The sequence below is a fragment of the Rhododendron vialii genome, chromosome 9a (genome assembly GCF_030253575.1).
Source record: "Rhododendron vialii isolate Sample 1 chromosome 9a, ASM3025357v1".
Lineage (NCBI taxonomy): Eukaryota > Viridiplantae > Streptophyta > Magnoliopsida > Ericales > Ericaceae > Rhododendron > Rhododendron vialii.
The window spans coordinates 34,177,522-34,189,936 of NC_080565.1; the positions used below are offsets into that span (position 1 = coordinate 34,177,522).

At 38.3% G+C, this 12,415-nt stretch overlaps 1 protein-coding gene across 1 annotated transcript; it reads right to left on the minus strand.

The window, feature by feature from the left end:
• Positions 1-1,450: 1,450 nt before the first annotated feature.
• On the minus strand, positions 1,451-3,729 carry LOC131300290 (L-type lectin-domain containing receptor kinase V.9-like). The gene has a single exon (XM_058326052.1). It carries the CDS (start codon positions 3,654-3,656, stop codon positions 1,644-1,646), a length of 2,013 nt encoding a protein of 670 aa, XP_058182035.1. The 5' UTR covers positions 3,657-3,729; the 3' UTR covers positions 1,451-1,643.
• Between the last annotated feature and the right edge of the window lie 8,686 nt (positions 3,730-12,415).

Consider the following 12,415-nt stretch of genomic DNA (forward strand, 5'->3'; position numbering starts at 1 on the left):
ATTAACAAATGTAAAAAAAAGACACACACACACACAAAAAGAAGCCTACTAGCTTATTTAAGCAAAACCTAGCTTTAATTGCTCTTTTGTCTTATTTTTATATTTTATGAAATTTAACACTAAATAAAAGAAGGAAATTAATTTTGGCACTCAAATTATAGCTAGTGACACTCCACTTTGTCTCTTGCTCATGTGAGATTGTAAAACAAAGAGTAGAGTGCCACAGACTAAAAATGAAGTGCCAAAATCACATCCCTAAAAGAATGATCGATCAATTAGGATTCAAATTCTTCGTTTCGGCTTCCATTTCAGGTATTGGTTTGGCGGTTTCCGATTATGGAGGGAGTTTTAGCTTATATGGGTTTGCATTAGGAAATGAAAATGGGGATTGGCTAATATGTTTGGGTTATTGTACCACAACCAAAAGATATTTGACTTTGTTTATTTATTTCATACTACCTCCGTCCCTAAAAGTATTATTGCAGTAACTTTTCCAACATACTGGATGGTGAATCTCTAAACTCATTATCCATTATCCCATTTTTTTTGGCTAAAAGGCCAGTTGAAAATTCATATTATGCACGGCACAGTTGCAGATTGAAAACAAGTATAGACATTTAAATTGCATTGAAAGAGGTCTGAACATCTTAGCAATGGTGTTTATTACATTTGCTCGTAGCTGAAACAGATTCAAGGCCGCGACACCCAATTCCCTAACGTTTCACTCAATACACCCGATGTCTGTTGCACATAACAAATGACATTGCATCCATTACGCTGGCTAGTACAGCGTTTCAAAACCCTGTTACGGACATGTAATGTTTGAAGAGAGACTTAACCCCGCTTGTTAATCAAATTCAGCCTTGGAATTGGACTAACAGTCCCACCAGACTGTGAATATCTTGTTGGTACCACAAAATCCCTCCGGATTGTGAATCCTATGAGATGAGTAAGCCTCTTGGGGGGGAATAGGGGGGATTGGTAATACCCCCATCGACTCGGTATTAATAATCCAATCCTAGGTTGTATGAAGGAGAAAGACAAAACTGCCACCGGAGAAACATATTGATCACCACCACCACCGGAGCAAAAGATCACCACCACCACCACCACCACAAATACACACACACAAAATATATATGTATATGTGCAGAGAGAGAGAGACCTTGATTATGAGCTTGGTTGGGTCATTGTCTTCGTCGTCATCGTAATCTCCGCTGGGTTGGTTTTTCCGAGGGTGTGGCGTGGGTGTAGAGAGAGAGAGAGTAAAGTAGGGAAAAGTAGTGCGTCTATGTTGCTGGGTGTTTTTACTTTTTTCCTTGGGTTTTTTTTTTCCTGTGAGCGTGTGGTGTTGTATGGGTGGGGGGAGGGGGAGGGGTAAAAATGGAAATTTATACTATAATCCAATTCTATCCTATGTGAAACATATTAATAATCCCATCATTTAATCTCATCCCAAACAAACGTACTCATTACCGATCCCTTCTCTTTACCAATTCCAATCCTAATCCCATCTACTTACAAATCCTAACCATTTATCACTGTTATCAATCGAGGCATAAGATCCTTAAAATAACTAGAAGATATATAGGAACTTAAAACAAGGCTCCTGTTGAAAAAGCAGTCATAGATGAACAAGTAATTCAACGGCCTGTAGAGGTGAATGGCTCTGAGATCGTCAATGAAGTAACTGAAGTTGGTAGTTGCACATCCTGCTCATTCGAGGCTTGTCCGAAGTTGCGGGACTTGATAATATAGCCCAAGTTATCCGGTAGTTGAGGTCTACCTTCTAAATATTGCACGACGGTAGACATGCTCGGCCTTGCTGCAGCGATGGAGTGCGAGCAGAGCAACCCAAGCTTCAACACTAACTCAGCTTCTTCAACTGCGTATTCAGTACCTAGTTGTCTATCAATTGCCTCAAGAATGTTGCCCCTTTCTAAGCACTCGAATACCCAATCAACCAAAATGACTTCCTTTGGAGAGGCTCGTGGGTCGACTGGCCTTCTACCACAAACCACCTCTAGCATAAATGCCCCAAACGCAAACAAGTCGGTGCTTGTACTTGCTTTTCCGTTACGCGCCAACTCAGGTGCGATATAACCGAGGGTTCCGGCTACATGAGAGGTTTGCAGATCAGTTCCGTGATCACAAAACTTGGCAAGCCCAAAATCCCCCAATCTTCCATTGAATTCGTCGTCTATCAATACATTGCTGGCTTTGATGTCTCTGTGAATGATAACCTGTACCCATTGTTGGTGCAAATAGAGGAGTCCTGACGCTACGTCTTTGATGATCTTAAACCTTTGCATCCAATTTAGGGTCCCCTTCGGCTGGCCATAAAGAAACCTGTCAAGACTTCCGTTCGGCATGTAATCATAAACCAGAAGGAGTTCTTGCTTACGCCGGCAGTAGCCAAGAAGGCGTACTAGGTTCGGGTGCCGTAGGCGGCCTATGGTAGCGATTTCTGCCACAAATTCCCTCAATCCTTGCCTTGAATCATGAGCAACCCTTTTAACTGCAACCTGTATGTTTGATGTTGGAAGCACACCTCGGTATACTCTACCAAAACCTCCTTGCCCAAGGAGTTCTCTGTCTTTGAAACCCTTTGTAGCAATGAATAGGTCCTTGTAACCAAATCTGTGAGGGCCATACTGGACCTCCCAATCCTCGAGGACCTCCATTAATTTCTTCATCCTTGTCATGAAAAGAGAACCAAAGATCAAGACTAGGAGTAGAAGAAATGCTATTGGTGGCAATGCAATTGCCAAAATCCTCTTGATTTGTTTATCATCTCTCACTTGTCGTCTTTGGGGAAGCTTGGGAAGGCGAGACAAGTCAATTTGTTGGGCTTGACCATTCATCTTGAAACTCAAACCTAGTATGTAATGATCCTCTAGTACGTAATGATCCTCTTGAAGTAAGCCTGTGGAGGATGAAAACCCCACGTACATATACTCTAGCAGGAATGGTGAAAGATCCTTTGTCAAGGATAAGAGTGGGAGTGCAGGCTTGGATATGTGAATAGGCGACATGGTAACATTAAGTTGTCTGTTGATGCCATCATATTCCACCCAAACCTGCATTGGGTCACCACTTTTGAGACTTAGATTCCTGAAAGAACCATTTCGATCTATAAAGTAGCCTGCAGGAGCAGATTTGATTGAAAGCAAGCTGTTAATGTTGATGCCAACATGGTTGTCGTCTATGTCGTGAAACTCATAGTCCAAAAAGGTGTCGAGCTCAACTGCAACTATATGATTTGAACTCTTCTCCATGTTTGTACTATTGAAGAGCCCAAGATATTGGCTGGGAAAGGCTCCAGGAATCTCTTTGTTTGGTGAAATAACAAACGCTAGTCCGTCGCCACGGTAGTTCCGGTTGGCCGATACAATTGCAATGATGAAAGTAGTAGAAAAGGAAATAACACTAGCGTTTAAGGACTTCTTGAATTGGATGGGGAAGCTGTAGAAAGCATGGCCGATCGTTCCTTCTGCAGATTCATTTAGTGTGAAGAGGCCATTGGAACCGAGCTCCGCACGTCCATCTAGCTTCAGACATCCATTGAAAGTGAAATCGTCTGGAATATTGTTACTAGAACTAGAAGTTGCAAATTTCAGGAGAAGAAGTAGCAAAATGGCGATGCAACAATTCATGGCTACTTCGTCGTCTTCTTCTTCTTACCAATGCAGCAGTTGTAGCAGAGATATTTTAAGTGTTGGTGTCTATGAGCTTCACGAAGCTCACAACGAACTTGCACATCTGTACTAGTCAACTATGGAAAGTAAATTCCGATTGGTGGGACAGCAGCATCGTGGGAAATAATTACACACACATGTACAAACAGAGACATACGTGTTGACGGTAGTCCTTGCGCCTAGGCCTGTTAGAATTCAAACAAAGGGCAATAATTCAAGTAGTAAGGATGGCAGTGCTCTATAGTTCCGAAAAGCAAAAATGTTTTGGGTCACCCTCCTTATGAGCGGAAGCTTGTAATACGAAATAACTGAGGAACGGGGATTATTGTTTTTAATGTGACCACGGGATCTAAGGTTGCAGTCGGTGGGATCGATTCCGGATTACAGAAAAAGAAAAGAAGAGAGACAAAAGGAATTAATATTCACCCTGCATTGTTTTCATCATTTGCTGGGGTGTGAGTGATCAAGCGGAACGTGTATATCAATCATCTCATGGGATGTCAAAAAAAAAATCATCTCAAGGGCAAATATCAAAAAAAAAAAAAAATCATCTCATGGGCGGCTGACTATATGTTTGGATCTTGGATTTGCTAAAAATTTGGCCAGGAGTGACACATTATTCTAAATAGTCATTAGTAGTTTTTTTTTTTTTTTGTATACATGAGTGGATATGCTCGTACCAACAAAAAGACGTTTATATATCAATAATTTCAACGGTTTATGCACTCGAAGTACATAAAGCTGCATTTCTGTTTGATCTACTTGAGCTTATTCTCTCTCTTTACTTCAGAGTTCAGCCAATCTGGCCATACAATAGACATTATCTCTTCCAACTAAAGACAATTTCAAGGACTTCGTTAGTTTCCTTGAATATTAATTATTGATGGATAAACACCTTTTTAATTGTTGTTACGAACATATCCACTCGTGTATACCAAAAAAAAAAAACTACTTGTGACTATTTGATTGTTGCTAGAAGTTGCAGCAAATTGCAGAAGGAGAAGTAACACAATTGTGATGCAACTATTCATGGCTACTTCTTCTTCTTGTTTTACGAATATTGCAGTTGTAACAAAGGGATTAGGCATTATCTGTCAACTTCACGAAGTCTAGTCAGTAGGAAGCTCACAAGTCAATTTATGATGGAAAGACTTCGAAAATATCTCTCAAGTCTCTCTCTCTCTCTCTCTCACCAGTCAATTTATGATGGAAAGACTTCGAAAATATCTCTCAAGTCTCTCTCTCTCTCTCTCTCTCTCTCTCTCTCTCTCTCTAATTGACTGACGGAAAGAATTCAAAAATATCTCTCAACTCTCTCTCTCTCTCTCTCTCTCTCTCTCTCTCTCTCACACACACACACACACACACTCAGAGACAGATATTCAAGTGGAGTATCTGTTGTTGGTGCAAAATTCGTCGTAGCCGATAAAAGTGGATAAACAGAGATGCTTCAAGTCACGTTACTATGTCGCTGTCCTTAAGACGATATTCGCCCCCACCAATTCAAGAGAATACGGTGTGCACCGTGTTACAGTGAAGCCGCCTCCAAGATAAAATGAAGCCCAGTCTCCAACTGTTGTCTAACTGCGTTATGCACAAACGAAGAGAGACCCGAATAGCTTTGGATTTTGCGAGCCTCTTAAGTATAATCGTAGGAGATAATTCTAGAGAGAAAGAACAATCAGAATTGTTCTGATTCTCTTCATCATTTCAATTGGTAGAACCATTTGCCTTTTATAGGCATAGATCGTGACCGTTGGCTAATGATTACACCTCTTTTATTAAATGCAATAGTCATGTCTATTTATAATAGTCATGTCTATTCATTTCACCCCAATGGTCACACCTTTTGGTCTGGTAATGTCTATTCATTTAACCTGAATAGACACACCTTTTGTGCTCAAATCCAATATTCACGTCTATTCTTTTAACCTGAATAGTCACGCCTCTTGGATTAAAACCGTTCACCAATATTTACATTTAATATTTTGGAAATGTTCCAACAATCCCCCACCATTTTCAAAATATTGAAAATAAAACTTGTTTTAGCTCGGAAAATTTGTGCATAAATGAAGGTATCTTACGATTTGAACCATTCACTTAGTGAAGACACATCAAAGTTAGTCGGAAGAGCATAGTAGACTTGTCTTTGAACTAGCAATCCTTGTTGACTAACCGGACACGTCTCACACACAAATTTTCTTTTCCTTAGGTAATTCATAAAAGCCGACCCATGTATTGGCCTTGGATCTATATCTTGGTTTCATGAGTGCTCTAAAGTCAAAAGCCCCCGAGACCTATAGGAAGCGGCACCACCTCCACACTCATATAGGTAGGATTTTGTCAGTGTTCCTGTAATTATAACACAAAAATCCTATTAAGAACTAAGTAGTTCACCCTCTTATTTTTCAACATTACAGGTACCAAGCACTTTACCTTGGGATGGATCAATTTAAAAATTAAGTGCTCACAATCACGACATATGGTGTACTTTGCTCATTGAACTCAAGACTTGAGGTATGGCTCAAGCGTTGAGTCGAGTTTCCACCAGGAGTGATTAAACTAATTGGGCTAAAACCCCATCCCTTTTGATGTTTGCCACATCAAACCCCCTTGCAAGAGTAAATAAAACTATTGCCTTGAAAGCAATATTTACCATAGCTATATCACCATAGTTTATGATGTGATTCACTTGTCCGGACTACCATCACAATCATAACTATCAACCATCTCTTAAGTGATTTACTGAGAAATATATCAATGACAAAATACAATATCACCCCATCTCATCGTAAAATCCTTACTTTATTCAAGAGAGAAAACCCCACAAAATAGACTTACTATTTATCCATGGTTTTTATGCTTCAAATATATCAGGCGCCTTTGTATCCATCATAACTAATGGATACCAATTACAAGCATATAAACCAACTCCTCCAAATAAACAAATTTGGATTTGATTAACTTATGGGCCATAATTGTTTGGAACAACTATGCAACTAAGATAATAGGAATCCACTATTCCACATCTTTGTTTACTCTCCAATATACATTGGAGAACATGACCTAAAGGCCACATTAACTACATTCCTTCCAATGAAAACCACGTTTCATACTTCTTGGAATAATCATGACTCTTCATTTTAATCCAAACACCTCACCGCTTTATTTAGCCTCCAATGGTTACACCATTTATTAAAATCCAAAAGCCACACTTTTTGGGTAACACCCATGGGTTAAATCCTTAACCTCCACATAAATACATTAACATGTATAGTATATCAAAGTGTATTTCGGTAAAGACAAAAGATGAGTCCTGTCAGTTTTAATTTTCTCATAAAAACTCATTCATATAAAGAATTCACAGCACCCACCATTTTGATTACCTTATGCAAATAACATGCATATAAATAAAATTTTCATATCATTTGCACAAAGCAAAACATTCAAGATAATTTAAATAGCCGCTAATTCGGTTAACTACCGACCACGTGTCCAACCGTACTGTAACCTTGTACTTACCCCAACACGATTCTATCAAGGCCGACAAACACCGCTCATCAAGAGTCACATAACACATTTCCGTGTTACCGAAACACTACCTTGACACAAATACCATGTCAGGCATCACCTTCGACAGGCCATATAAACACCTTGGCTATATAAAAATATTCCTGACACTAAATATGGCAAAAGATTTCCATCAATAAAATCTTATTTCCATACTCATAAAAGAAACATTTTAAATAAAAACGTTGCATATGCACGGTTACCATGCATGGTAGTTAACTCCTCTACAATGGTCCAAAACCGAAACCATTCAAACGGTGCAACAATTTAAATATTAGTAAAATATCAATAGAAGTCACCGATTCACATGAACTAAAATAACCTGGGAAAGCATACTATTCCATCAGATCTCATCAAAGATCTGATACATGCATTGCAACAATATCTCCATAGATATTAACGAAGTAAAGCTACAATTAGATAAATTCTAATTAATACTTTACGAATAATATATCAATCCCGAAACTATCAAAGCTCTGAACCACTATGAACTCAAGCAATAGCCATGACTGTTCAAAGAGTCACCATCCAACGAAAAAACACATCTATTGAAAGATTCAATAATGCACAATTTAACCATAGGCACTGCCATGGTTATTATGGGTATCAATGAATTCTCTACAAGTCTAGTGAGCCCATATAACCATTTTGATCTTTTAAATAAAAGACAACAAAACACAGTCGTCTAATTTGTTTATCCAAGAATACAAAAAGGTGTATAATATTCAAAACTTCAAACGGTGTAAGATTTTTCTCAAGCAGTAACACATGACTCTCATATACAGATATGAAGCGCTTCACAACTTTAAATAAATATGTATTACCATACATAGAATAAAGTATTATCACTGCCAAAACTGTCAATTAAATACACTTTATTAAAAGCACAAGAGTACACAGCAAACATCTCCAAAATTAAAAGAATTGTAGATAAAACCTACTTAGCATGTGGATACATAAACTATCACACATATTTCAACATCCTAATCAACCGAAAATTTGATCTTCTTTAAAGATCCAGGGCAAGGAACGCTCTTACGCGCCGTTCGCCTAATTATTGGCCCTTTGTGACCAAAACCATCACGACGTTTCTTTCGCGCCATTTTCATCGTCCGCAATTGACGCAAAGGAGTCGAAGTATAAACACTCTCGCTCACTCCTTCAAATGCCGATGGAGGGGACAATTCATGGTTGATACTGTTAGGCGAACCTCCCATTGCTGCAGTAGACTCATCGGAATCCTCCATATTTTCCAATGGAACCATCTCCTTTGGACTATGAAAATCATCATACATAGATGAATCCTTTTCAATTTCCTGAGATCCATGTTCCGATATTTCCTTAACCGGAATGGCCGCAACGTTTTGGACTAAACGTTCTACCACAAAAGAGTCCTCTTCATCAGAAGAGATATCAATCATCACCGGTTGACTCTCATGCAAGAGGCCTCGCCTTGCAAAGACCTCTTTCCATTCTTTAAACCAAAGAATATCATCGGGACTTGGATGTGATGAATTTCCCAAAACAATATTAAACGGTGGAAGGAAAGGAGCCCAAAGACGTATGATGTTCAAAGGGATTTCAGAAGGCATCTTGACAAAAAGAATGCGCCTCAAAATTGTAACACAACCGAGAAACCAAAGAAACCGGATAACGAAATGGTCTGTATGCTTTCTTCCTTAGCGAAACAAAATACTAAACCAATATTGCGTAACTCTGGACCCACGGAATTTGACTCCTTAAATAGGCAAAAAATAGTTATTTCTAGACAACTCTTTCGTAGAGACACAACGTCAGTTATTTCAACGTCAGTTAAGTGTCTGCTTCCAAAAGACACCAAGGCAGTTAAAGCCAATAACGGTCCGAAATCGATTTTACCGAATCGGTGTCACCGCCACCCTTGGAAACTAATTCCAACCCTTGGACCTAACTGCCAAAAATATTAGAAGTAACAACTAGGCTACACCACCTACTAGGTCCCTTAGGAAACTGATTAACCAACACAACGGTTGATTCTAACCATTTATATCCTAAAGAGTGCCGACCCATATCAAAAAATATTAACAACTCAAAATGTGAAGCTCAGATGATACGGAAATCAATAGTAATTACTACAGATCATGGCCGAGAAAAATTGAGTTCACATTTTAAACACCATTGGTATATCAAAAAAAAAAATTTAGAACATACCTTACTCCATGGCAATGAAGAATATTATGAGAGGAAACTTACGGAAAAAACCGCAGCGCCATAATTCGATTACATCATCGTTTTCCTTTGAGAATTCTCCAATCGCATCTATCCGTCTTCGTCTTAAGGATCCATAACGTAATCAATCCACTTTCATCTTCCGAAAGAATATCGTCTTAAGATTGTTGGTGCAAAATTCGTCGTAGCCGATAAAAGTGGATAAACAGAGATGCTTCAAGTCACGTTACTATGTCGCTGTCCTTAAGACGATATTCGCCCCCACCAATTCAAGAGAATACGGTGTGCACCGGGTTACAGCGAAGCCGCCTCCAAGATAAAATGAAGCCCAGTCTCCAACTGTTGTCTAACTGCGTTATGCACAAACGAAGAGAGATCCGAATAGCTTTGGATTTTGCGAGCCTCTTTAGTATAATCGTAGGAGATAATTCTAGAGAGAAAGAACAATCAGAATTGTTCTGATTCTCTTCATCATTTCAATTGGTAGAACCATTTGCCTTTTATAGGCATAGATCGTGACCGTTGGCTAATGATTACACCTCTTTTATTAAATGCAATAGTCATGTCTATTTATAATAGTCATGTCTATTCATTTCACCCCAATGGTCACACCTTTTGGTCTGGTAATGTCTATTCATTTAACCTGAATAGACACACCTTTTGTGCTCAAATCCAATATTCACGTCTATTCTTTTAACCTGAATAGTCACGCCTCTTGGATTAAAACCGTTCACCAATATTTACATTTAATATTTTGGAAATGTTCCAACATCTGTGACCTTCAAAGTCTAGTTGCACACCTATACTAGTCAACTATGGGAAGGGAATTCCAAATTGTAGAACAGCAGCCACCATGGAAAAATCTATACCGGTTAACTCACTATGGAAAGACTTGGAAAATCTCTCTCAAGACTTGGAAAATCTCTATCAAGACTTTGAACTCTCTCTCTCTCTCTCTCTCTCTCTCTCTCTCTCTCTCCTGTTGGAACTAGTAGTCATCGCGTCTATGCTGCTTCTAAAAAACAAACGAGGGGAAAATAATGTTCACCCTGCATTGTTTTTATCACAAGGGAATGTTCAAAAATAAGCAGAATGTGCACATCAATCATCTCGTAGGCTGATTATGGCTTATGCCTGGATTTCTTTTTATCAGAGACAAAAAGAAAATTGCTAATCCCCCCCCCCCCCACAGACACACACCCCCCGGCCGCACCACTATTTTCCCGAGCTCCCCTCTCTCTCTCTCTCTCTCTCTCTCTCTCTCTCTCCCTTTTCTTTCTTTCTTTCCTCACAGTTTCCTTCTTCTTCTTTTTTCCCTTTTCTTTTCAGTTTAGTTTTTTTTTTCATTTTATTTCCTTTTCTTTCTTTCCGGTTTGAATTTTTTTCTCTCTTTAATAATAGGTTCAAGTCTAATTCTAGGCTTTGTAAAGTAATTAAGAGAAAAAAAAGTGTTTTAATTGATCATGTTTATACAACTGTTTTATTTTTATTTTTTGTCCTTTATAGATTAAAAAATATAGTTACAAAAATAAGTGTTTCAATTTTCAATTAGTTTAAACCAGTGCAAAGATGTTATTTTTCTGATCATTTCATCCTAAATGATTGTAATAAATTTTTGACTTAAAGGCCTTTCAATGGACACCCTAAGAGAGTCTTGAAACTAAATAATGAGTCTTAGGATGCTTGTTGAAAGGCTTTAAACCAAAAAATTCATTATGACCATTTAAAATAAAATAATAATAAAAAACGATCTTTGCTCTGATTTAACTGAATTGAAAATTAAAGCATTTAATTCTTGAATTATATTTTTAAATATACAAAGGGTGTATTTATAGAAATTAAATAAATAAGATATAAGTAATTAAATAAAAAAATAAATTAAAAAGTAGGGGAGACCTAAGGGCTCTGCTATTCCCATTGGCACAGTAGCCCCTAAAACGTTTCCGTTTTAGTTTTAAAAAAAATAGAAACCAGCCATTTGCAATCCTATGGAGTAGAAATGTGATTTGAAACAACATACTACTGGGTTAGGGTGTTCATTGAAAGGCCTTGGAGCCAAAAATTTATCACGACCATTTAGGATGAAATGATCAGAAAAATAACATCTTTGCACTGATTCAAAAAGATTGAAAATTGAAACACTTATTTTCGTAACTATATTTTTTAATCTATAAAGGACAAAAAAAGAAAAATAAAATAGTCGTATAAACATGATCAATTGAAACACTTTTTTTTTCTTAATTACTTTATAAAGCCTAGAATTAGACTTGAACCTATTATTAAAGAGAAAAAAAAAATCAAACCGAAAAGAAAGAAAAGGAAATTAAAAAAAAAAAAACCAAACCGGAAAAGAAAAGGAAAAAAAAGAAAGAAAGAAAGAAACTGTAAAAGAGAGAGAGAGAGAGAGAGGGAGAGAGGGAGAGGGTAGTTCGGGAAAAGGGGAGGTGGGGCCGGGGGGTGTGTGTGTCGGGGGGGGGGGGGGGGGGGGGGGGGGGGGGGTTGGGAATAACAGCCCTCGACAAAAACTCGACCAATGAAATACATCGATGCACATTAATGCTCCCAAGAGAGAAAGGCCGGGGATAAACAAATCTCTGATCAGGAAGGATCATCAACCATCACGTAATGTGGGATTATGTTTGGATCTTGAATTTGCTAAAATTTGGCCGAGAGGGGGCACATTAAGCTAAATAGCCTTAACATTTTCATATACACGTAACAATGGATATGCTAATATTACTCCATTCCAGTAATCTTCGGTGGTCTATGTACTATTGAAAGAACTCTATAATTTTAGTGGTCTGTGCACCATTGAGACAAAGCTAGAGCCTATACCCAGGGATCCAGATCGCAACCTCTCCTAGTTTTGACAAATTAGGGATGCGGGAAGAGGGGGCGAGGCGTAGTAATTGGTATAGTGTAAACTTACAGTAAATGGT

Coding starts and splice junctions, on each gene's coding strand:
- LOC131300290 (XM_058326052.1), bottom strand. CDS start 3,656: ATGAATTGTTGCATCGCCATTTTGCTACTTCTTCTCCTGAAATTTGCA.